The sequence below is a fragment of the Podarcis cretensis genome (assembly GCF_951804945.1).
Source record: "Podarcis cretensis genome assembly, chromosome: 13".
Taxonomy (NCBI): Eukaryota; Metazoa; Chordata; class Lepidosauria; order Squamata; family Lacertidae; genus Podarcis; species Podarcis cretensis.
The window spans coordinates 57,199,532-57,225,903 of record NC_137182.1 but is presented as its reverse complement, the minus strand read 5'-3'; the positions used below and the strand labels follow the sequence as shown (position 1 = coordinate 57,225,903).

General features: G+C 46.7%; 2 protein-coding genes across 3 annotated transcripts; both read right to left on the bottom strand.

The window, feature by feature from the left end:
- Nucleotides 1–126: 126 nt before the first annotated feature.
- Nucleotides 127–26,170, bottom strand: LOC307202183 (uncharacterized protein). Of its 2 annotated transcripts, XM_079951941.1 has the most exons (6): nt 25,524–26,170; nt 25,253–25,334; nt 24,960–25,042; nt 24,610–24,736; nt 22,433–23,108; nt 127–562 (listed from the first exon to the last, which is right to left on the bottom strand). In XM_079951941.1, exons 1-6 carry the CDS (start codon nt 25,923–25,925, stop codon nt 502–504), a joined length of 1,431 nt encoding a protein of 476 aa, XP_079808067.1. In that variant the 5' UTR covers nt 25,926–26,170; the 3' UTR covers nt 127–501. The 2 variants fall into 2 exon arrangements, with proteins under 2 accessions (XP_079808067.1, XP_079808066.1); XM_079951940.1 differs by lacking the exon at nt 127–562 and having other exon boundaries at nt 21,892–23,108; nt 25,524–26,167.
- LOC307202164 (uncharacterized protein) lies at nt 4,046–10,255 on the bottom strand. The gene is made up of 5 exons (XM_079951898.1): nt 9,117–10,255; nt 8,034–8,115; nt 7,739–7,821; nt 7,078–7,204; nt 4,046–5,981 (listed from the first exon to the last, which is right to left on the bottom strand). Exons 1-5 carry the CDS (start codon nt 9,516–9,518, stop codon nt 4,810–4,812), a joined length of 1,866 nt encoding a protein of 621 aa, XP_079808024.1. The 5' UTR covers nt 9,519–10,255; the 3' UTR covers nt 4,046–4,809.
- Nucleotides 26,171–26,372: the final 202 nt, after the last annotated feature.

Genomic DNA, 26,372 nt, shown 5'->3' with positions numbered 1-26,372 from the left:
CCCCCAGCCTGAAAGCGAGATGAGCGCCGCAACCCCATAGTCAACTGACCATGGGGTCCTTTACCTTTACCTTAGTAGTAGTATTAAAATCCATTCTCTTTTTTATAAGTATTTTTTATTAGATTTTACAAATAAAATGTCTTTGGTTTTCTCATATCATAAATATGCATGCAATCCAAATCTATTCCAAATCTATTATCGTGACCTTCCAGGTCTAAAATATCTGTACTTTTCAATGTTATCCATTCCTTTAGCCAGCAGAGATAGGACGCCTCATAATATAATTTTAAATCTGGCTTCGCTTCTCAGCCATGAAGATCACTGGGCAACCTTGAGGACCAGGCACTACAACACAACATTGCCAGGGACTGGATTAGATGATCCTCAGCATCCCTTCCAATACTACAATCTTATAACTCTATTACATTCCCCGCTGCAAGTTATTTGATGGAAAGTGAAACTTTCATTCCAGGTGAAGCTTTTTCCACATTTCAAGCACTATTAGGGTTTCTCCGTCACATGAATTCTCTGATGGGAAGTGAGTGTTTGCTTCAAGGTGAAGCTCTTTCCGCACTCTTGGCATTGAAATGGTTTCCCCCCATTGTGAATTCTCTGATGTCACAGAAGCGCTCTTCTTGCAGTAAAGGCCATCGTGCATTCTAAGGGCTGATGTAGTTTCTGCCCTGTATGAATTATTTGGTGGGAAGTGAGACTTTCCTTGTGGGTGAAGCTCTTTCCACATTCCAGGCACTTAAATGGTTTCATCCCAAAGGGATTTCTTTTATCAGAAGTAGAATGGGAGCTCTGAGTGAAGTTGGCTCCACTCTCTGAATATTCATATGGCTTCCTCGTGTAGATTTTTTCATGGTTTCCTTTGCTCTCAATTTCCAATTTATCACCAGCTGCAATGAAATGAGAGATGAATCAGAGCATCAGGAAGATATGAAGCTGCCAATTATTGAAAAATGCTCATTAACGCTTGTGAGAGGAAGAACTGAGAGGAGTTAGATCAGAGGGTGTTACTTCAGAGTTCATTGCCTTTGTTGACAGGCATTCAGGGACATCTTTATGGCAACCTGAGATTTGAAAAGCCTGTTTTCTGGGATGGATTTTGTTTGGCCCAGCTATGAAATCTGCTCCACCTCTTATGCCAGCCATCTTTTTGGGTCAACCAGAAACACACAGCCAAAATAAAAAAATCTGCCAGAAGCTACTTCCATTTCCCTAACCACTCTGAAGCCCACATTTTAAAAAGGACTGGGCAGTTCGGACCAGCCTGATCCTTGTTTAAAAAGGCGTAACTGGAGGAAGCATATTCACAACAAATCAGTAGATGGCCCTCCATGCAAAGTGAGTCTGTTTGGTTTATTATGTTTAGCAAACAGCCTTTACAAACATCCATGCAAAGTGTGTGCTGTGGGGGGGATTTGAATCCCTGGGGCCGAAGGTGTGCTGTTGAGCTCTATCAAAATCTGGGAGCTTCATCACATAGAGATTTATGTATGGAATTTCAAAATGTATATTATGATCGAACAGGGTATTAGAGGTTACTGACTATAACTGCTTCCCAAAGCTCTAGCAGAGTTTCCCTGGCGGCAGACGACAGAACTGCAGACACACTCAAATGCACAGTGAAGAATTACTTTATGCAAACATTTTCAGCTACTACAAACATGTTAGTTGCTACTATTTACAAAACTATTTACAGTTCTTCTCCTTCATTGGCATGGTATACTTTTAATCTTATGATAAACAGTCCTGATACTGCAAACTCATAGCATCAACGTATGTGTGCTCTCCTCCTGCCTCAAATTGCAAACTCACTTCTTGTTGTTGAGTCGTTTAGTCGTGTCTGACTCTTCGCGACCCCCTGGACCAGAGCACACCAGGCACTCCTGTCTTCTCCTTTCAACTGCATCTCCAGCTGACTCCAGTTAAGCTGGCACTCCCACGCATTGAAGAAACTTCTGGAATGCTTTTTAACTTAAAGGAACCTTATCTGCTTCTTTAAAGAATGTATTCCTAACACCCCTTCTCATCTGAACAGAAACAGATACAGGATTGTGAAACATATACAAACATATTCACATATCATGTAATACAATTCCCAGCATTGTGACCAGTTCTGCATGTTTTTCAAATGTGACAGCTTTTGTAAAAAATGTCTGCAGTGTTTTGCTTACTTGCACAATACTTCAACGTTATCAGGTTTTCTTTCACATTTTCTTTTACATTCTGATATTTAATTTCAATATGTTTTGTTTTGCCTTTAGACTGCTCAGAACCCACCAATGAGATTACTGCTTGATTATCCTCCCCCTCTTGTACTGGATAATTACATTTCACACCTAAGTCATTGTGGATCTGTACATAATATTTCATTTTGTTACATAGTTCTGCTAATGCACAGTACTCAGCTTCTGTTGAGGATGTAACCACAATTCCCCATTTTCTGGCAAAGTGGAAGGGGAGCCGCTTACACCCGTAAGCGTGTAAGCGGTTGTAAGCAGCTCCTCTCCCACTTTCCTGCTTCAAAGCAACTATGGAGGAGGGAAGGAAGGGGACCATGGATCCTCCGCTAGCGACGGCAGCAGATTCTCTCCTCCTGGGCTCTCTTTGAAGCAGGAAAGTGGGAGGGGAGCAGCTCCTCTCCCACTTTCCTGCTTCAAAGCGGAGGGAATCTGCTGCAGTTGCGAGCAGAGGATCCATGGCTCCGCTTCCTTCCCTCCTCCGTGGCTTGCTTTGAAGCAGGGGGGAAAGAGGGCAGGAAATAGATGCCGGGCAGGAAGACAAAACCACACTTTGACCACTGAAAGATCACCTCAGCCTCCCCAGATTTCCACTGAGACGGCCAGGCTAATCTCGATGTCCATAAGAGCTGGAAACTTGCATGGGCTGTTTATTTAAAGACGAAAACATGCACACACGTGAAAGAAATCCTCCCAGGTTCCTGGACACAACCCACGCTTGATATTCACACATGGATGGCATTGGCAGCTGGAGGAGCAGCATGGTTAAAGAGCAAGTCCTGGTTTCAAGCTTAAGATCAGCTTTCGTGGTGGCCTCAAACAACCCTTTGGCTGCAAGGGGAATCCCTCCCTCCCTTAATTCAGGATGCTACAGTCTACAGATGCTGTGTCTGCCTGCCCTTTGGCCTGAGCTGTAAAAAGCACCTTCAAGAGGGTGATGGGAGGTGACACAGTCGTCTTCCAGATGTGCAAAGAACCACCCTCGCCACACTAAACGGGACAGCAAGCCTCACACCCAGATCCGTAGCATAAATGGGAACCTAGGAAGCTGCCTTATAAGGAGTCGGATCCACTACTCCATCTAGCTTAGTAATGGCAACACTGACTGGCAGCAGTCTGCCAGAGTTTCAGGCCTGGAGAAGCCGGGGATTGAACGTGTGGTGTTCTGCATGCAAAGCCACTGAGTTTACAGCTGTTCCCTTTAAAAACAAACTAAGATTGTAGTCCTCATGGTTATGAAGAAAGGGCTAATTTAAACAGGAACAGAGGGACCTTCCCTGTACCAGTCAGGACCCCTGAGCCCATTGAGCTCAGTTTTGTCTTTGTAGATGGGCAGAGGCTCGCCGGGGTTTCAGGAGACACACCCTCAGCCCTGTCCGGAGAAGCTTTCAAGGACTGAACTTGGGATCTTCTCCATGCTCTCCCCATTGAGCTATGATGGCTCCCTCCCTTCTCCTCCCCTGCCGCTCTGCAGGAGGCCTATCTCAGCTTGTCATTATAATGTATATATGTCAAGGGCTTTGAGATGCATATAAAGTCAGGCTCAGCATTATTAACTGGACTTAGATAAGCCATGGTTCCCCTTCCTACCCTCCTCTGAGGCTCGCTTTAAAGCAGCAAAGCGGACAGAAGCCGCCCGCTTTGCTGCATTAAATCGTTTAGTACAACATTTGATTCAAAATATTTTTTTCATGTTTTCCTCCTCTAAAAACTAGGTGCGCCTTATGGAGCGAAAAATACGGTACATAATAAAAACAAAAATGAAACATACCAATATTCTCCTCCCACAAAGAGACTTAAAAGGATAACATTTAATTGGCCAAAGGCCTGATTGTTAAGTTGTACTTACTTAAACACACTTCCAAACTCTCAGCCAATCAACAGCCCTTCCCCCCAGCTAATATTACCTTAAATCTATTATAATATATTAGTTGATTTACTATTATTACATAAATTACTTTGCTAGAGGAGTATACAGCTTTAAATACAAACACCAGACATGCACAAACAATTTCTCATGGGAGAGCCAGTGCAGTATATTGCCTAGAGCAGGGATGTCCAACAGGTCGATCGCGAGGTTTTGGTAGATTCTTGTTGATCGCTACCTTGCCCTGCCCCACTGTCATCCTTCGGTGAGCTACTGTTTCTCTTTGACCCCAAAATAATGTAAAAATGTTGCGCCCCCCCCCAAAGCCAACCAACTTATGCCTCCCAAACCCCCTAAAAATGGGGCTTTGACCTGAACCCCTTAAAATGGGGGTAGATCACTGCCAGTTTTTTAATCTGTGAGTAGATCGCAGTCTCTTGGAAGTTGGCCACCCCTGGCCTAGAGGATTCGACTACACCCTGGGAGACCTGGGTTCAAATCCCTACTTGGGCATGAAGCTCACTGGATAGCCTTGGGGAGCCTAACCATCTCAGTTATTCTCATGATTGAAAAGGAGGTGAAGAACCATGTGACCCCACAAGAACAGAACAAGAAAGAAGAATCTTATTAAACATCAAGAAGATGCATTGCACTGGTTAGACTAGATGACCCTCAAGATTCCTCCTAAAGCTACTATTCTATAACTCCAGGATTTTCCCCGCTGTGAGTTCTTTCATGGGAAGTGAGATTTGCCTTGAAGGTGAATCTCTTTCCGTACTCTTGGCACTGAAATGGTTTCTCCCCAGTGTGAATTCTCCTATGTCGCCATAACTCTTTTCTTACAGCAAAGCACTTTCCGCATTCCAGGCACTGATACGGCTTCTCCCCTGTATGAATTCTTTGATGAGAGGTAAGACTGTCCTTCCTGGAAAAGCTCTTTCCACATTCCACACACTGGTATGGTTTCTCTCCGCTGTGAATACTCCGATGTCGACGGAAGTATCTGCTTGTAGTGAAGAACTTCCCACATTCCAAGCACTGATATGGTTTTTCACCACTGTGGATCCTCTGATGTAGACGGAAGTATCTGCTTGTAGTGAAGAATTTTCCACATTCCAAGCACTGATATGGTTTCTCCCATGTATGAATTATTCGATGGGAAGTGAGATAAGAGCTACGGCTGAAGCTCTTCCCACATTCCAAACAATGATATGGTTTCTCTCCTGTATGAATTCTTTGATGAGAAGTGAGAGTGGCCCTCTGACTGAAGCTCTTTCCACATTCCAAGCACTGATATGGTTTCTCCCCACTGTGAATTCTCTTGTGTTGATGCAAGTCTCTTCTTGTAGTAAAGCACTTCTCACATTCCAAGCACTGATATGGTTTCTCTCCTGTATGAATTCTGTGATGGGAAGTAAGACTATTCTTCCGACTGAAGCTCTTTCCACACTCCAAACATTGATATGGTTTCTCCCCTGTATGAATTCTTAAATGAGAAGTGAGAGGGCTGCTCTGACTAAAGCTCTTCCCACATTCCAAGCACTGATATGGTTTCTCCCCCGTATGAATTCTTTTATGGGCTTTGAGATGTGAACTGTGATTGAAGCTCTTTCCACATTCCAAACAATGAAATGGTTTCTCCCCTGTATGAATTCTTTGATGGGAGGCGAGATTGCTGCTGTCACTGAAGATCTTTCCACATTCTAAGCACTGAAAGGGCTTCTTCCCAATAGGATTTCTTTGATGGGAAGTGGAATGGGAGCTCTGACTGAAGTTCTCTCCACACTCCAAATCTTGATATGGCTTCTCCACTGTGTGGATTTTTTCGTGTTGTCCCTTGTTCTTAATTTCTAATTCATCATCAACTGCAATGAAGAGAGGAACAAATCAGAGCCTAAGAAAGAAATGGAGTTCTCATTTTTTGAATAATGCCAATGAACATTTGTCATAAGGGAAGATCTGACGGGAGTTAGATGGGAAGTCTTACTGCAGAGTTCACTGCCTTTGCTGACTGACATTCACTGCCATATTTATGGGAAATTCAGATTCAAAAAGCCTGTTCTTGTTTGGGATGAAATTTCTTTGGCTCAATCATTGAACCAACTCCATTTGCAAGGTCAGAGGTAAATTTGAATATGAATTGGATTTTCTACCAATTACCTAGCGTGCAGAGGACAGTTAAACTGCTGGGTAATGACAGAATTCTAAAAAGGTCTGGGAAATATCTCAAAAAAGCTCAAAACTAAGTACTGGTGATTTCAAAATATTAACATGAATATATAGTTCTGAAACTTTGCCTTTAACTTCAAAGCTACACTGTTCGTAAATCCCCTTTGTCTGTTTGTTTTTCCAATGCAGAACAGACTGAAAACTGATGGTAATTTTTTATAAGTGCAGATAAGCAGAAACGGTCAAGGGAGGAGAACTAATAGATCATAATTAGTAAATTATAGCAAAAATAACACAGAATGCCTTTTGATTTTTGATATGTCATAACCAGCAGCTAAGAGACGAAATGTGCAGAATGGCTGGCGAGGTTTGAGAGAGACTGCAGGTGAGAGAATGGACAGAATCTGTTGGGGGGGGGGGGGAGCCTAAGACAGCAGTAGATGAAGAAAAGTCCACAGCTTTACAACGGAAGGAAGGAAGGAAGAAAGGAAGGAAGGAACTGTTCCAAAGCCAGAAGCTACAGTTAGAACTGGATATGGAACAACTGATTGGTTCAAAACACGCAGAAAGCCCATCCACATCCTGATCCTTGGGCAAAAAGGCAGAAGCAGAGGAACAATATTCGCAAACAAAACAGTCCCCAGCCCTCCATGCCAGGTGAGCTGTGGGGGTGTGAGAATCCCAAGTGCTCTGGGTGGCAACGTTGGGATCCATCCAAATATGGGAGGTTTGTCCCAGAGAAATATCTGTTGAATTCCAAAACAGAGATGATGACCCAAGAGGGAACTTTACCCAGAGAGATCATGGCCCTCCAAGTCTCCTCCATGACTTCCTTATGCAGAGCTCTCTGGGCAGGATCCAGCAACGCCCACTCCTCAGCCGTGAAACAAACAGCGACATCTTCAAAAGAAACTGAGCTCTGAAAGAAAAATATCCTTCTCTTAGGCAGCATAAAGATTATTTCCTGCACGTTGCTCTTTTGCTTCCTGCCTGGGTTGTTTAATCAGATTGGTCTGCTGCACATTTAGATTATTGATGCTTATTTTAATACTTTAATGGAGTTCTTTCACAGTGCATTTTAATGATGGTGTGAACCTTGGTGGAAATGGATGGAACTCCACCTTGTTTTATTCAGATCATTCTCTCTGTTCAAGCTTTTCAGTTTGCCAAATGAAAGAATCCCTCTCTCCTCTCCCTGTGTGTTGCTCTGGGATGGAAAGACTATCCAGATGTCCCAAAGACAATTTATAATGAATAATACTAGAGACATTTAGAGTTAAGGTGAAGGGGTTACTCAGTGCATAAACCTTCATTAATGGCATTTTCAGCCTTTGTTAAGGGCAGCTTTGACAGAAGCAAAGAGGTGCAGAGAAACTTGTTCAGTCTCAGAAGCACCCTCTGTCCCTCCCCCCCACCCCGCAGCCCCTTTCCCCCCAAGACTCCTTCCCCCCACCTGATCCGGTTCCTCAGCCGCTGCTTCCCCTCCACCAGGAAGAAGAGATGGAGGAGGAGGTCTTGCCGGCATCCTTCTTTCACCTGCGAGAGACAAAGGGAAGTGGGGAGACAGGAGTGCAGGATGCTTCTCTCAGAGGTGCATTTGGGAGTTTGTCCTCATTTCATATTTTAGTTATCTTCAAATGTATATCTCATCTCCTTTGGCCTCTTGACCCCAAGTGGCTTCTCCCAAAAGATTAGTTTCAGAATCAACAGAATGGAATCAAAAGAAGAAGAACTTCCTTCCTCCTTACCCAGCAGCTTCTCTCTGGTGTCCAACGAAGTCCTCTCTGCCTCAGAGGAATCAGGACCCGTTTCTGCAAAAAGATCCTTTCCCTGTAAGAGCAACAAGGATTCAAACAAATAATGAGAACTATTAAAAAAGGAATGGCAGGAGCAAAATATTTAGGGATGTCCAATATAGCACTTGGATACTTTCCAAAAAGGATGGGTGTCAGAGCTGCCTCTAGGTCCCAGCTCACAGAGGACCAACGCTAGGCTGTAGTTATGTACAAAAGTCTTTATTGAGGTTCAGTTTCCATTTCAAAGCCACAGCGTGCAGCCCTACGTCTTAAAGCCTAGACCGGCGAAGTCCCATCTGAGTCTCCTCCCCTCTGACACCAGTTTAAGATCCTAGCCCTGCTCCACCTTTTCCGCTGCTCTCTCCTCCTCTGGGTCCTCCTGCCCGCTGGGGCATTGCCCTTTCTGGACTCTTCCGACGCTGAGTCGCTTAGCTCCTCCCCCTCCCTCCGGCGGGCTTTAGGACCCAGTTCCCAATCCTCATTCTCTGCTGTCCCGCGCTCCTGTACATTTGAACTTGCCTCTCGCGCCAGCCCAGTGACCTTTCTCCTAACCGTTACAGTACTTCGGTCACTGCTTCCCTCTTCCGGGACACTGGCCGGATCTGACCTCCCCTCCGTTGTCCGACTTTCTGGTCAGCCCTGCCTTATCTTCTCTCCCTGGTGGGGAATGCACTGGCGCCGATCCTTGGGACTCTTCCCCCCCACTCTGCTCTGGTGGGGAAGCTGGTCCTGATTTCCAACTACTGCTCTGGGAGTCCCTGCTGCCCCCTTGCTCCTGGGGCGTTCCCCTTGGGAACCCCCTACCCCTGGCCACTGGCGCCCCCTTCTGTGAATCTTCCGATTCGCTGGAGAGGCTCATGGAATCCCTCGGTCCACTGTCCTCTTCTCCTACGCTCCCCTCGGATTCTTCCCCTTCGCTCTCCATCTCCTCTCTTCCCTGTGCCTCTGCTCCTGAGCCCCTGACAATGGGATTTAGGGATCTTCTCCCTCCTGTTTGGATCCCCTTGGGAGTATCCGGAGGAAAGTCTCTCTCACCTGCTTCCTCTCCTCTGCCTGACTCAGGAGGAAACCTTCAGCCAGGGCCACTGCCTGGGAACTGGTCTCTGCTCCGCATTCCCTCACCCAGCTCTCCATCTCCGCTGGAAGGACAGCCAGGAACTGCTCCAAGATCACCAGGTCCAGCATCTCAGCTTTCGTGTGCCTTTCCGGCTTCAGCCACTGGTGGCCAAGGTGATGGAGTCGGCTGCAAACCTCTCGTGGTCCTTCAGTCTCCTGGTAGCAGGACTGCCTGAACTGCCGGCTCTGCACCTCTGAGCAAGGGGTGTCCTCCTCTCCCAGGATCTTCTGCCCAGAGCTTTCCCAGAATCCCCCACTGCTCCCCGTTTCCATAGCATGGCCTCTTCCTGCTCCAGGGCCAGCTGAGTCTTCCTCATCCATCTTTAGGAAGGAATCCAGTTTTTCTTTGACCAAGTTCTGCCTGTCTGAACTAGAAGTGCTGGCAAATACTGCAAAGCAAATATATTGTTCTGTTATAAAATTGACCCGTTGTCAGGAGAACAGAAAGGTTCTCTGAGCAAGTGCGGATGAGTCTTGCTAGGAACCCGGGCTGGACTGCACCACAGGCCAGACTCTGAGCTTTCTGTAAGAAAAAAAGGAAGGAGAAGAAGAAATCCTCTTGCCCTCCTAGGGGGAAAGTGACCAGGCCAAAAGTGGAGGCAAATGAAGGGGTTTCTGTGAGACGAATCAACCTGGTGGCTCCCGCCTCTCAGTGTTTCCAGCTCAGGGATAAAACCAGAATAATGATGGAGAAGTGAATCATTTGTTCCAAGTGTGGACACTAGTCCCTATTGAGGGTCCTCATCCTGGGCTCCTCAAGAGTTGCTCTCCCTCCCAGCCCCACGTCAAGGCACATTTCTGCTTCTAGCACTTTGCATCTCCAACATCTCCAGACAGATTCCCGGGGTGGGATCCCTTTTTCTTGTCCTGAGGGCCAAATGCTGATCTGGCCAAGCCCCTGAGGGCCACATGCATGAGGCCAAGGTTCCTGTGGGCAGGAAAGTGCTAAAAAGCAAATAAAGCACAACTCAGTTTCTTTCTGTCACCTCAACTTGTTTTAAATGGTTTTAATGGTGTCCTCTTCCCTGGGGAACTTAAGGGGAAGCGTGGGTTATTATTATTATTATTATTATTATTATTATTATTATTATTATTCTTAATAGTAGTGTTACACAGCTTAACCCCCGCAGAGCCACATATGCCTTGCTCTTTGGGAAGGAAAGTGAGCCCCCGTTTTAAGCAGAGAAGGAAGCTGTGCTGCGTCCAAAGGATTAAACTCATAAGGGAGTAAAGGAATGAGAGGGAGGAAAGAGGAACCGAGTGAAGCATTTCACCTTCTAGAAAGTTGAGCAGCTACCTTTGATTTTTAGCAAGGGAAGTTCCAGAGAAGCTGTGCATTTACGAATTTGTTTTAAGGCCTGAAAGCTCTTTAGGTTTAGTGTCATTAATAAGTTCACTGTTTCCTGAAAGGACACAACTCCTGACCCTTCTTTGTTTTACCAACTTGGTTTTGCAATTAAAACCTTTCTTATCCGTTCAACGTCTCCCTGAGTCTCCAAGCATCTAAGGTTTCCCTCACACCAAAACCAAGAGAGAACCTGTGCTGGTTAAAATATATATATCTATAGGAGTCATAGAGAGCTGGAGGGTTTGCCTCAAATGGTGGAAGAGTCATGACAGGAAAGAAAACCCACAAGGAGAATGAATTACTACAGAAAGTTGTCTATTTTGTGAGGGAAAGAGAGTTCTGTGGGGAGAAGGCCCCACCGTGAGCCAGGACTCCTGAAGGGAAGAGAGAGTCAGGCAGAAGCAGAAACGGAGGGAAAAACCTCCGAGGGACAAAATGGAGGAAGCCAAAACCTGACAGAGAAGCTCAGGCTTTGAAGGAAACAGATTCAGAAAAAGGGGGACAAGGAAAAAGAGGCTGCGCTGAAGAGAAAACGTCAAGTATTGTGAGCCAAAACTCGGGCGGAAGATGCAGAAAGTGAGACCTAAAAAGAGGCCCCCCCAAAATGTCCCTCCGGCACAAGAGATGCAGCTGAGGGCAGAGAAGGGAGAAATGAATTCCCTCAGGGAAGAGGGAGAAATTATTCCCAAATGCCAGGGGGGAAACGAGAGAAGAAGAAGCCTTTCTGTTTGGTCTTGAAAGGACTCTCTTGTCCCAAAGGGGAGAAAACGGAAATAATCAGTTCAGCCCAGAGACTCTCTGGTCAAGCGGAGCAGAGCCGGCCGGAGAGAGAGTTATGGGGAGGTCTACAAATTCAAAGAAGAAGAAGAAGAAGAAGAAGAAGAAGAAGAAGAAGAAGAAGAAGAAGAATACGAAGAAGAAGAAGAAGAATGGCAGTCCAGGAGGAGGGGCTGGGGGGACTAGAACCCAGGCCAAGATGGTGAAGAGAGGCCAGAATCTGGCAGGGAAATGGTGGCCTGGAGGCTGAGGCAAAGGAGGCAGGAGCTATTATTATTATTATTATTATTCATTTAATTGATTTTCATTTTATGAAATGACAGGAACTATTCCCACTTGTGTCAGCCTGAACCCACATTCACAGACATGAAGAGAGATGCCTTTAATCTGACAATTCTTGCATTTGGAAACTCTGGTGCGGTTTCTTAAAATGTTGGCTCAGATTTTGTTTAAGAGGAGACAGTTCCATCAAGGATGCAAAGACAAGTTATACTGGTACTTCATTTTTCTATCTGCCACCAAAGAAACCAGTTTCTTAGCTTGTGAACTTCAGATTTTAAAATAATAATAATACTATGCAGATTAGTCCTCTAGTGCCTTTGTTTATTTGTTTTCATTCATAGTTGCAGGGACAACTTACAAACACATTAATAAAAATATGTAGGATTCTGGTGAGGCTCAATTCAACACTTTGCTGATCAAATTTATCAAATTAATTTGTTTTATTTGTATACCATCCTATACGCACAGGTCTCAGGGTGCTCACAACATAAAATCACAATATTAAAAACACAAAATATATAATAAAAACAACATAAGCCAATAACCCCCCCAAGAGGAGTCTGGGAAGAGAGAGATGTGCAAATACTTTTGGGTAATGACTTAGCCCAGCAGAATAAGTTGCCCAGAGTGGCTGGGGAAACCTACTCAGATGGGTGGGGTATAAATATTATTATTATTATTATTATTATTATTATTATTATTATTATTAAATGTAGGAACCAGGAGTAGGCCTAAAATTCCCAAGCAACAGGCATGAATAGCTGAGCCACAGGCACCTCAGCCGAGCACAGATACAATAATGTAGAGGGGGAGGGGGGAAGTCCAGGGGTCAAGAACCTCCAAAATATTTTGTTTTGTTATATTGGTATGAATGCAAAATGTAAACAAGAAATCTTTAAAAGAAAATATTAAAAAAGAAAAGAAAACAATGCAGTGGAATTATTATTATTATTATTGAAGATTTATCATCATCATTTCCATGCTGCAAAGTACTTAACAGAACAAAGGCAGGATTTTAATTTTTAATTACGCGAGGCAGACAAAAAGATTGTTGAAAGTCCAGATCTTTCAAAAGAAGACTGACTGCATACCCTCCAACATTTCTCAAATGAATATAGCACCGTCCTATTCCATAATTATTATGATTATTAATCTACTATTTATACCCCACCCATCTGACTGGGTTCCCCCAGCCACTCTGGGAGGCTGCCAACATATAAATAAACATTTAAAAACTTCCATCCTCCAATGGTTCTGGGGTCAGAGAACTGTAGGTTTGGAAGGGTCTCCGGAGGGTCATCCAGCCCAACCCGCTGCCATGCAGGAATCTCAACTCCAGCATCCCTGAGAGAGTCTTTCCAGCAGGGCCTCTCCTGCCTCAGTTTCCTTGGCTGGGGAGACCTCCAGTCCTAAAGATCCCCTGAACACCTGAGCGGCTGCATGTCTGAATGGGCACACGAGTGTCAGCCTGGAGTCCCAATAACTCCCTTGTCTGATTCATTGGGGGGGCGGAGCTTCACTCCAACTGAGGAGCTCAGCATCGGAGCAGGAGAGGAGCCCTCCAGATCTCCCCCTCCTGGCACTTCCGGGTTGGCGTCATCGCCGAATGGCGGACTCCCTCCGAGCTCCGGAGGGAGCCTGCTCGGCAGGGGCTGGGTTCTACCGCGCCGGCGACACGGGGACCCTCAAAAACCATGGGCGCTGAAACCCATGGGCATGGTGACTCGGCGGGCACCGTTTGCGCCCCCCCCAACCACGCGAAGGAGCCTTTTTAAAGGCTGCGGAGCGGGTGACAGGGGGGTGGTGGTGTTGTGAGTCCTCCGCTTCCCCTGCCGAGCGAAGCTGCATGCCATTTGGCGGAGAGCGCTGACTTCTTCCATTGAAAATCTGGACTTAAAAGAACAACCCGTGAGTAATTGGAACTTGGATTAAAAAGGGGAATAATTTTTTTCTTAAATTCGGAGCGAGCGGGGGAGGTATAAAAAGGAAGTCAACCTCCCCCCTGTTGTAGAGGAGCTAAAGCAAAGGACCTGATAACTAAGATCGAGCGCAACCTTTTCTTTTGATAAAGATATTAATTTCGCGATGGAAAATTATAAGCTGGGCTGGAGGAGAAGAGTGGAATGTGAATTAAAATACAACCCCCCCCCCCCCGGAAGCCCCGGGAGCGATCCGTGAGAGCGCCTGGAGAGGAGAAATAGAGGTTTTGACAGCTGTCAAAGGAGCTGCCAAAACTGAAGAACAAAAAGAGAACTTTGTTACGAGGACTTTGCTGGTTACATTTGTTATAAATTGGATATAAACTGTTTAAAAAAAGGAATAATAAGTTACTTTGACTGGTGGGTGAGATCGGGAATGAAACTGAGTTACTATAATCCCTCTAGAGGAGTTGTGGGTTATTACAAGTATCGCTGGCATGGAATTTGAATCGGACATTTTATCTCCTGGGAAACTGCAGAAATGGAACACTATTTTGTCTACAGAGGTCTACACACTAAAGGAGACAATAGATTTATCTATTGAAGAATGGAAGGGACTTGACGTAATGTTTTGTTCCTGAATAACAAAGCCTCTGTAGAGGAATTACAAGCTTTTTGGAATTAGAACATTTGTGCAGGAGAGCAGGGGGGGGAAAGAAAAAAAAAAAGAGGAGAAGAGAGAACATCAAGAACAACAAGAAAAACAAGAACTGGACAAAGTTGGAAGATAGACCCTTTCTAAGATTGGACATTTGAAATTAAAGATGATTAAAAGACGGTAAACATTACTAAAAAGACGGCAAAGCGGACTGATGAAGGATTATGGCTTAGATTATGGTTCAGATGTGGGAGCTCCAGGAGACAGTGGATTTGATGGACATTGGGAACGCAACCGGGAAAGGGGGGAGGGAAATTTGGAATCCAAAGGGTGTTAAATTATATTTTATTCTTTTTTAAATTCTTTTATGTTAATCTGTACCTTATATTAAAGAGGGGAACTCGTGGAAGGGAACAGGTCGATTTTAGGGGATGGGAAAATATTTTTTAAATTGGGTTAATGATAATAATTTTAAAATTTGGGGTAAGAATTTGTTGAATCTATTTGAAAGAATTGGAATACAAGAGGGGGTGGGGAGGGGGAAGTCCTGGAAAGATGATATTGAAAATAAGGCCTTAAATTTGGATGTTTTTCTTTCTTTTGTTATATTTGAAAATCTTTAATAAATATTATTAAAAAAAAAAAAAGATCCCCCCCCTCCTGTTCCCACTGGGGCCTGAATGGGAAGCCCCCCAGCCGGACTGGGGCGCAACACCCCCCCTCCCCCTGTGCTTTTCCCCTTCAACTGGGATTCAGCAGCATCGCTGGGGAGACAAGAGCTCAGCCCCCCGAGGATGAAGCCACCCGGAGCCTCTTCCCCTCCTCCCTGCCCTGGTCCCAGCCTGGCCTCCTGGGGCAGGGAGTTCCGCAGGCTTGACTCTGCATCCCACCAAGAAGCGCCTTCTCTTCTCTGCCCCCATCTTCTCAAAGACTTTCTTTCTTTCTTGCATAGGTCAGGTTTTCCCTTTTCTTTTTGGCAGATATTTTAAGTCCGAATGTTTCTGCTGGGCTGCAACTCCTGCTGGTGATCAATTCTTTCAGCTGGGTTCCTTTGCAGCCCCCCCCCAAGGGCCAAGGGCCAAGGAAGAAGAGCTGCAGGCGTCCTGTGGGCTCCCCCCTCCCGGGCTTTGCAGAGAGGAAGGGGCAGGAGCCTCCTTGCCCCCCGGACTTGGGGGTCCCCCCCTGCTGCATGAGCCGAGCAGCCCGCCCCCTGCCCCCCCTTCGCCCCATTGCCCCCTTTGCAAGAAGAGAGCCCAGAGGGGGCGGAGCAGAGAGACAGCTGCCCCCCCCTTGCAGAAGGAGCCCCCCAGCAGAGAAGGAAGGGGGCAGGACCCTCTGCTCCCTGCCCCCCCCTCGCCCCATTGCGCCCTAGGCAAGAAGAGCAGAGACCCACCGGATTCCCAAGAGACCACCGAGGCACGTGCGGGGGAGACACTTGGCCGGGAGGGGCTTCAGCTCAGGAGCTGCTCTCTCCTCTCTAGGAATCCAGCTTGGTGCCTTTTAACCCTTGGCAAGCCAGCGCAGCCCCGCTATGCGGCCGGGAGAAAAGCTGCGCTCTCGCTCTCTCTCTCTCTCTCCCTCCCTCCCTCCCTCCCTTCCTCCCTCTCTCTCTCTCTCTCTCTCTCTCCCTCCCTTCCTCCCTCTCTCTCTCTCTCTCTCTCTCTCCCTCCCTCCCTCTCTCTCTCTCTCTGCTCTCCCTCCCTCCCCCTCCCCCCTCTCTCTCTCTACTCTCCCTCCCTCCCTCCCTCTCTCTCTCTCTCTCCCTCCCTCCCTTCCTCCCTCCCTCCATCCCTCTCTCTCTCTCTCTCTCCCTCCCTCCCTCCCTCCCTCCCTTCCTCCCTCTCTCTCTCTCTCCCTCCCTCCCTCCCTCCCTTCCTCCCTCTCTCTCTCTCTCTCCCTCCCTCCCTCCCTCCCTCCATCCCTCTCTCTCTCTCTCTCTCTCTCTCCCTCCCTCCCTTCCTCCCTCTCTCTCTCTCTCTCTCTCCCTCCCTCCCTCCCTCCCTCCATCCCTCTCTCTCTCCCTCTTTCGCTCTCTCTCTCTCTCTCCCTCCCTCCCTCTCTCTCTCTCTCTCTCTCTCTCCCACCCTCCCTCCCTCCCTCTCTCTCCCTCTCTCTCTCTCTCCCTCCCTCCCTCTCTCTCCCTCTCTCTCTCTCTCTCCCTCCCTCTCTCTCTCCCTCCCTCCCTCCCCCCCTCTCTCTCCCTCTCTCTCTCTCTCTGTGCGCTTCCTCCAGGCCAGGCAGAATTCTGCCCAGTTCCATCAAGTTGCCTCTCACTCGCCTTTCCTCTAAACTAGACTTCCCCCCAGTGGCGTAGCGTGGGGGGTGCAGGGGGGGCCGGCCGCACCGGGCGCAACATCTGGGGGTTAGGGTTAGGGGGCGCAAATCCACGGGTTAGGGGGTGCAAATTACTTGCCTTGCCCCGGGTGCTGACAACCCACGCTACGCCACTGCTTCCCCATAGGAAAGTCGGCCACCCCCCTTGGTCATTTCGGTGGCCCTTTGCTGAAACTGTTTCCAACTCTACAAATATCCTTTTTGGAGGAGAGGCGACCAGGACTGGAGACTGTGCCCCAAATGCAGTCACACCATAGATTTCCATTTGCAGTTTTATTTTCAGCTCCTGTCCTAACGATCCCTGGTGTGAAGTTTGTCTTTTTTCACAGCCACCACACACTGGGTCTAAGTCTTCACTGAGCTGCCTGCTGCAGCCCCCAAGGTCTCACTCCTGGTCCATCTCTGCACGTCCAGATTCCAGGAGCGAGTATGCGAAGTGAAGAGTTTTGCTCCGGCATAATGGGTCTTTGTCATCCTAGAAAAAGTGACAAGTGGGGTGCTGCAGGGTTCTGTCCTGGGCCCAGTGTTGTCCAAAGTCTTTATAAATGACGTGGATGAAGGAATTTAGGGGATGCTCAACAAATCTGCAGATGACACCAAACTGGGAGGGACAGCTCATGCCATAGAAAACAGAATGAGAATTCAAAACGATCATAGCTGACAATTCTTAACCCAAGGTAATATTTCTGGGTTAGTGGAGTCTGTAACCTGAAGCGTATGTAACCTGAAGCGTTTGTAACCCAAGGTACCACTGTATAACAGAAAAGCACCAGAGTGTAGTGTACGCAGATGTGTGTGGCACACTTAGGGAAGAATAAGTATATTCTAATTTTTCTGGGTGTTTTCTCAAGGTACTTCTAAAAGAGAAAAGTGAAGCAGTGGAGATGTTCAGAAAATACCTGGCCACAGTGAGCAGCAAGTTTCAGAGGAAACTCACAGCTCTGGTCAGCGACAATGGAGATGAGTTTACCTGGAGCCACATGAGAACCCTCCTGGAAGAGGAAGGGGAGGTGTGAGAGCCACACCAGGCAACAAAACTCAGTAGGGAGGGAAAGTTTCAGTCTCTTATGGAGATGACTAGGTGCATGCTGAGGGACTCTGGACTCGGACACTTGTCCAGCAGGACATCGAACGGTGTTTGCCTTATCCATTGTCTCCAGACACACACCTTCAACATTCAAACATATTACTTAACGCAGTGGTTTTCAATCAGCGTGCTGTGGCACCCTGGGGTGCCTTGAGTGATGCTCAGGGGTGCGGCAGGCAACTCTGGCCTCTGGCCTTCTTTTGTTCACTCCCTCCTCTGATGCCCTCACAGCCTAGGACCCTCGTACCTACGGGACCGCCTCTCCCGGTTTGCCCCACGGAGAGCCTCAAGGTCCATAAATAGCAACACCCTAGTGGTCCCGGGCCCTAAGGAAGTCAGATTAGCCTCAGCCAGAGCCAGGGCCTTTTCAGCACTGGCCCCGACTTGGTGGAACGCTCTGCCTCATGAGACCAGGGCCCTGCAGGATCTGATTTCTTTCCGCAGGGCCTGTAAGACAGAATTGTTCCGCCTGGCCTTTGGCTTAGAGCCAATTTGATTCCCTCCCTCTCTTTCTTTTTTTCTTTTCCTTTCTCCTCCTGTGATGAGGCTACATTTTAATATTTTAATGTTTCAATATTTTAATGTTGTATTTTAATCTTGTTTTTTAAGTTGTAATCATTCAACTTGTTTTTATTATTGCTTGTTAGCCGCCCTGAGCCCGGCCTTGGCTGGGGAGGGCGGGGTATAAATAAAAATTGTTGTTGTTGTTGTTGTTGTTGTTGTTGTTATTATGTCTCTGCCTCCCAAAGGCTGGCACAGCTGTTTGTTGCAGCAGCCTTGGTCACCAGCTCCCCTGACAAATGGTGCTTCTGGGGCTGGCCATGGGGTGCTGGTTAGCAGGAGCTGAAGCGGGTCCGGAGGAAGCAAGCAAGCAAGCGGGTGAGGGAGCCCAGCCAGCCCACCTGCCAGCCCTTGCTGGTAGGAATGGACAGACAAGTCCCAGGCCCCTGTGGGGCAGTGTGAGGAGACACCTCTCTTTGGGGCAGCTCAGAGACCAGGGCAGCAGCAACGGCTGTCCAGAGGATTCCCAGGGAGAATGGAGAGGAGAGGAGGCTGAGGGAACACTGCACTGTAATAAACAAAAATCTGCCTTTCCCTTATGGGGGACACAAGAGCCCTTATAGAGTCCTTTGCAGGTTCTCTATCGGTCGGAGAAAATAGCAGAGGCCAACCAGAGAAGATGGAGAAGCAAAGCAGCTAGTAAGCCTGATCTTGATTGATCTGTTGTAACAGGGGGCTCCCCTGAGGAGGACCCCGAACCAAGGCGTGCCTGCCCTTATACAGACATTTTAAATTCCCTGCCCTGGAGCTCAAGACCGCCCCTCCATACATCATACATACATCACAGAAGGGGTGTAACCCAAGATCACCCCCCACAGACATCATGCCTACATCACAAAAAAGGCGGTCTACAACAGATATTTGAATGTTGTTGTTTTTCCTGTCTGCCAGGTTATCTGATGATGCCTTATCTGATTGCCTTTCCTGGTAGTCTGGCCATTCCTTTGAGATGGTGATTTCCCAATTCCTGAGACAATGGGAAGGTTCCCTCGCCCCCTCCCTCCTTGCCCAGAAAACATTTGGTCAGCTTGGGAGTCAAAATGGTTTCAGCATGGTCTTCCTGTGCTGCTCCAGACATGGGGTCGACATATCTATGTATGTGCTTGGTTGGTACATTGCTGTATAGCTAGGTTTGCTTTTATGAAGAGCTCTAGATGAGCTCTACTTATGCAGAGGTCTAGTTTGTCTCCCTGTGTTGTGCTGCCACTGCCTTCGCTCAGAGGGGCTCTGGCAGCGCCCACCCCCTCCTGTGCCCCCTCCCCACTGCATTCAAGGGGCACAGCTAGGAGCTGGGTCTTGATTGGGTCTTCCACCAAACACCCCCTTTATTCCCGCTGCCACCTCAGGGAACTCTTCCCTGAACACTTCACCCCTAAAGGAGTGAAGAATGAAGTGTGTGTTGGAACACAGCTGATTTATTTAATAATTAGGTTTTTAAGATAACTTTGTATACATAAGCACATGGTTTCAAATGTTTCATAGGGAGTTGTACCTGTGTGGCTATTTTGCTTTTTTTAGCTCTTGCGATTTATGTGGAAATTGTTCGGTTTGGTTTTGCATTTTTAAATGTTTTATTTATTGCTTATGACTACTTTTTGTATTTAATTCATTCAATTTATATACTGCCTTCATCCAGAGCATACAACGAAACAAACCAATCACCGCCCTCCCACAAACACATTTAATACGATATGCAAAGTTTAATAAGCCACAGGCCAGATTGTATGTTTTATTTAAAATCCTTTTCAAACTCTCAGCCAATCACCTCTCACCCCCCAACATCCCAAACTCACATTTTACCCCTCACTAGCTATCATTACCTTAAATCTACTATTAAAAGGTAAAGGTAAAGGTACCCCTGCCCGTACGGGCCAGTCTTGACAGACTCTGGGGTTGTGCGCCCATCTCACTCAAGAGGCCGGGGGCCAGCGCTGTCCGGAGACACTTCCGGGTCACGTGGCCAGCGTGACATCGCTGCTCTGGCCAGAGCCAGAGCCAGAGCCGCACACGGAAACGCCGTTTACCTTCCCACCAGTAAGTGGTCCCTATTTATCTACTTGCACCCGGGGGTGCTTTCGAACTGCTAGGTTGGCAGGCGCTGGGACCGAGCAGCGGGAGTGCACCCCGCCGCGGGGATTCGAACCGCCGACCTTTCGATCGGCAAGCCCTAGGCGCTGAGGCTTTTACCCACAGCGCCACCCGCGTCCCAAAAAAATCTACTATTATACTGTGCTTATTATATTACTTTGTTACATGTGCATACAAACACCAGAACACCACAACTGAACTTTAAGCAGACACACATGCATGCAGGATTTCTAAGAGACTCACTAGAGAGCCAGTGTAGTATACTGGAAGGAGGGCTGGACGATGACCTGGGAGACCTGGGTTCAAATTCCCACACTGGGGGGCCAGATGCTGCTTCATAGCCTAACCTACCTCACAGGGTTATTGTCAGGATTACCAAAGGAGGGGCAGGAACTATGTGGCACCACCTGGAAATCCTTGGAGGAGAAGGTGATATATGAAGGCAAGAAATGAATTTCAATAAGGGCAAATGTCAGGTTCTGCGCTTAGGCAGGAGGAACCAGCTGCAGAAATATAGGATGGGGGACGCCTGGCTTGCCATTAGGACAAGGGAAAAGGATCTAGGGGTCTCAATAGAACAAAAGCTGAATATGAATTAACAATGTGATGCTGCGGGGGGAGGGGGGAGCTAATGCTGTTCTAGGCTGAATCAACAGAAGTCTGGTGTGCAGAGGAACGGAAGACATAGCACCACTCAGAGATCTCAAGGGCTGTCCCACGGAATTAAGAAGCCTGAATCACAAGGGAAGCAGCATGAACACTTCCCTTCAGCAGGGCTACCTTAGAAGGTGACCCGGAAACTACAACTAATCCAGAATGCGGCAGCTAGACGGGTGACTGGGAGCGGCCGCCGAGACCACATAACACCGCTCCTGAAAGACCTACACTGGCTCCCAGTACGTTTCCGAGCACAATTCAAAGTGTTGGTGCTAAACGGCCTCAGTCCAGTAGACCTGAAGGAGTGTCTCCACCCCCATTGTCCAGCCCGGACACTGAGGTCCAGCACCAAGGGCCTTCTGGCGGTTCCCTCCCTGCGAGAAGCCGAGATACAGGGAACCAGGCAGAAGGCCTTCTCGGTAGTGGCACCTGCCCTGTGGAATGTCCTCCCAGCAGATGTCAAAGAGAAAAACAACAACCAGACTTTTAGAAGATATATGAAGGCAGCTCTGTTTAGGGAAGCTTTTAATGTTTGACCAATTACTGTATTTTAATATTTTGTTGGAAGCCACCCAGAGTGGCTGGGGAAACCCAGCGAGATGGGCGGGGTATAAATAATAAATTATTATTATTATTATTATTATTATTATTATTATTATTAAGCGGAAAGCTACTAGTTTTATTAAATTGGAATATAATTGTTGATTAACAAATGTAACTTTCTATATGGAAAATGTAACTTTCTATATGGAAAATAATATCACAAAAAGGGAGGTCTTGAATACTGAGACTTATGAGGAATGCTTGAGGGAGCTGGGGGTGATTATCACAGAGAAGAGTGCATGGAGATATGATGGCCATCTTCAAATATCTAAAGGGATGTCACATGGAAGATGTGATTTTTCCAGCTCCACAGGATAGAACTCCAACCAATGGCTCCAAGTTACAAGAAAGGAGATTCTGACCAAACATCAGGCAGAAATTCTGAAGGTAAGGTCTATCTGACTGAGGAACAGATTCCATCAGAAGGTGGTGGAAAGTGGAAAGTTTTTAAGCAGAGGTTGGATGGGCCTCTGTCATGGATGCTTGAGCTGAGATTCCTGCTTTGCACAGGGTTCAGCTAGATGCCCCTCAGTGCCCCTTCCAACTCTATGACTCCATGATCCTATGAGACTCCCTGCTGTGACTTCTTAGATGGGGAGTGAGCTTGATCCTTCAAAGGTATTTCCACATTCCAAGGAGAGTTAGAGTTTCTCCCTTGTGAATTCTTTGTGGGAAGTGAGAGAGATGCTGTGATAGGGTTTCTCAACTGCATGAGTTCTCCCATGTGAAGTGAGGTGGGCCTTCTGACTGAACTTCTTCCCGCATTCCAAACACTGATATGGTTTCTCCCCCGTATGGATTCTTTGATGGGAAGTGAGAAAAGTACTCTTACGGAAGCTCTTCCCACATTCCACACACTGATACGGTTTCTCCCCTGTATGGATTCTTTCATGGGAAATTAGATTTGTTTTCTCATTGAACCTCTTCCCACATTCCAAACAATGATATGGTTTCTCCCCCGTATGGAGTCTTTGATGGTTAGTGAGAACGGAACTCTTACGGAAGCTCTTCCCACATTCCATACACTGATATGGTTTCTCCCCTGTATGAATTCTTTCATGGATAGTGAGGTGGGCCCTTTGACTGAAGCCCTTTCCACATTCCAAGCACTGGTATGGTTTCTCTCCTGTATGGATTCTTCGATGGGAACTGAGGTGGGTCCTCTGGCTGAACCTCTTCCCACATTCTAGGCACTCATACGGTTTCTCCCCCGTATGAATTTTTTGATGGGAAGTGAGATGGGACCTCTGGTTGAACCTCTTCCCACATTCCAAGCACGGATATGGTTTCTCCCCTCTATGAATTCTTTGATGGGAAGTCAAACTTATCTTCCAGACAAAGCCCTTCCCACATTCCAAGCACTGATATGGTTTCCCCCCACTGTGAATTCTCTGATGTCGACAGACGCTTGTGCTTATATGAGAGCCCTTAACAGACTCCAAGCACTGACAGGGTTTGTTCCCAATGGGATTTCTTTCATGGGAAACTGAATGGGAGCTCTGGCTAAAGTTCTTTCCAGACTCCGAATATTGATATGGCTTCTCCGTGTGGATTTTGTCGTGGTCTCCCTTGTTCTTAATTTCCAATCCATCTCGACCTGCAATGAAGAGAGAAATGGATTAAAGCCTCAGAAAAAAATGGAGCCCCCTGTTATTGAACAAAGCTCATTAATGCTTTTGAGAGAGGAGGAACTGAAGGGAGTTAGATGGGAGGACGTACTTCAGGGTTAACTGCCTTTGCTGACTGGCATTCAGGGACATATTTATGGAAACTTAAGATTTGACAAGACTGGCTCTTTTCTGGGACAGATTTTGTTTGACTCAATCATGGAATCTGGGCCATCTCTAGTCTGTCATCTCTTTGGTCAACAAAAAACAGACCAGAGCAAAAGCAAAAGCAAAAACAAAAAAATTGTCAGAATCTGTTGTTCTACAATGGCTTTATAAATGACATGGATAGAGGAATTTAGGGGATGCAAATCAAATTTGCAGATGACACCAAACTGGGAAGGGTAGTTAATGTCACAGAAGAAAGAACCAGAAATCAAAATGACCGTAACAGATTGAAGAACTAGACCCCAGCTAACAAAATGAAATTTCAACAGAGACAAATGTCAGGTTCTTCACTTAGGTAGGAAGAACAAGATGCACAAATATAGGATGGGGGACACCTGGCCTTATGGTAGTACAGGTGGAAAGTATCTAGAGGTCTTAGTTGACCACAGGCTTAATATAAGACAATAGTGTGATGCAGCAGCAAAAAAGGCGAATGATCTTCTAGGCAGCATCAACAGAAGTCTAGTGTCCAGATCAAGGATAGTAATAGTCCCACTCTATTCCGGCTTGGTCAGACCGCACTTGGAATAGTGTTTCCAGTTCTGGGCGCCACCATTTTAGAAGGATGCTGACCAGCTGGAAGGTGTGCAGAGGAGGGCAGCCAAGATGATCCAGGGTCTGGAAACCAGGCCTTATGGGGAACGGTTGCAGGAGCTGGGTATCTTTAGCCTGCTAAACAGGAGACTGAGAGGAGATATGAGAGCCATCTTCAGATATCTCAAGGGCTGCCACATGGAAGAAGGAACAAGCTTGTTTTCTCCTGCTCTGGAGGGTAGGATCCAAACCAATGGCTTGAAGTTACAAGAAAGTAGAGTCTGACTAATGATCAGAAATAACTTTCTGAGGGTAAGAGCTGCTGAGCAGTGGAACTGTCTCCATTGGAATGTTGTGGACTTTACCTCCTGGGAGGTTTTGAAGAAGAGGCTGGAAGACCTTCTGTCATGAATGCTTTAGATGAGATTCCTGCATTGCGGGGGGTGGGACTAGATGATTCTATGATTCCCTAACCACTCTGAAGTCTGTATTTTAAAAGTCCATGGTAGTTCAAACAGCCAGATCATGGTTTAAAAGGGCATCAATGGCGAAATAATAACCACAGACAAAAGAATCCATAGCCCCCCATTCAAGGTGAGCTGCGAGGGTGTTATAATCACAGGTGCTCTAGGTGGTGCTGTTGAGCTCAATCAAAATCTGGGAGGCTTCACACATAGATATATTTATGGAATTTCCAAAGAAATATTATGATTCAAGAGGGAACCTTACCTAGAGAAGCCAAGATCCCATGATTCTCCTCCATGATTTCCTTATGCAGAGCTCTCTGGGCAGGATCCAGAAACGCCCACTCCTCAGCCGTGAAACAAACAGTGACATCTTCAAAACACACTGGTCCCTGAAAGAAGAAAAAGGTCGTCCCCTTAGACAGCATAAATATTATCGACTACACATTGTTCTGTTGTTTTCTGCCTGTTTGTTGCTGTGCTGTTTTAATGGCTATGTTTCACTACACATTTTGACTATGGATGCTGATTTTAATGTCTAAATGGAATTTTTTAAATTGTGCATTCCAATGCCCCCCCCCCAGCCTCTTTCCCCCCAAGGCCCTTTCCCCCCACCTGATCCGGTTCCTCAGCCGCTGCTTCCCCTCCACCAGGTAGAAGAGATGGAGGAGGAGGTCTTGCCGGCATCCATCTTTCACCTGCGAGAGACAAAGGGAAGTGGGGAGACAGGAGTGCAGGATGCTTCTCTCAGAGGTGCATTTGGGAGTTTGTCCTCATTTCATATTTTAGTTATGCTAAAATATATCTCATCTCCTTTCGGTTCTTGGCCCCAAGTGGCTTCTCCCAAAATATTAGTTTCAAAATCAACAGTATGGAATCAAAAGAAGAAAAACTTCCTTCCTCCTTACCCAGCAGCTTCTCTCTGGTGTCCAACGAAGTTCTCTCTGCCTCAGAGGAATCAGGACCCGTTTCTGCAGAAACATCCTTTCTCTGAAATAGGATTCCAAACAGGGAAGAGGGTCAGAATAAGAATGAAAGAGGCAAAAACTTTAGAGGTTTCTGATATCCCTCCTTGGATGCTTTCCAAAAAAAAAAGGATGGGCCATTAGTAGAGCATTTGGGATACTCTCCCTTATCTACTGAGCCCCTTGGGAGCATCCAGAGCAAAGTCTCTCTCACCTGCTTCTTCTCCTCTGCCTGACTCAGGAGGAAACCTTCGGCCAGGGCCACTGCCTGGGAACTGGTCTCTGCTCTGCATTCCCTCACCCAGCTCTCCATCTCCGCTGGAAGGACAGCCAGGAACTGCTCCAAGATCACCAGGTCCAGCATCTCAGCTTTCGTGTGCCTTTCTGGCTTCAGCCACTGGTGGCAAAGGTGGTAGAGTTGGCTGCAAACTTCTCGGGGTCCTTTGGCCTCCTGGGAGCAGAACCACCTGAACTGCTGGCTCTGTACCTCTGAGCGAAGGGTGTCCTCCTCTCCCAGGATCTTCTGCCCAGAGCTTTCCCAGAATCCCCCACTTCTCCCTGTTTCCATAGCATGGTCTCTTCCTGCTTCAGGGCCAGCTGAGTCTTGCTCATCCATCTGTGCTCTCAGGAAGCCTCCAAGAGAATGTTAGGGATCCCCTTTTTCACCTGTCAAATTCTGAATGAGAGGTGCTGGCAAATTCTACAAAGCAAATACATTGTTCTGTTATAAAATTTGCACACTGTCAGAAGAAAAAAGTTCTCTATTAAGTGAGGATGTGTCTCTGCCCTCCATATTCTAAGAGTGTTTATTCATTTTTTGCATAGGTCAGGTTTTCATTTTTTTTGTGTGTGTATATTTTATGTCCCAATGTTTCCATCTGGTTAATAAATGGGGTTTATTAATTTCACTGATTTACATTATTTATCTATAGGAGTAACTTTGTATCAATGTAACATTTTTATATGCAACTGTGTATTTTTGCAATACTTTTGTTTACGTAGTCTATGCTTGCTTTCGTTTCCTGTGCACTGCTTAGAGATTTTTCTAATATATGAAGAGGTA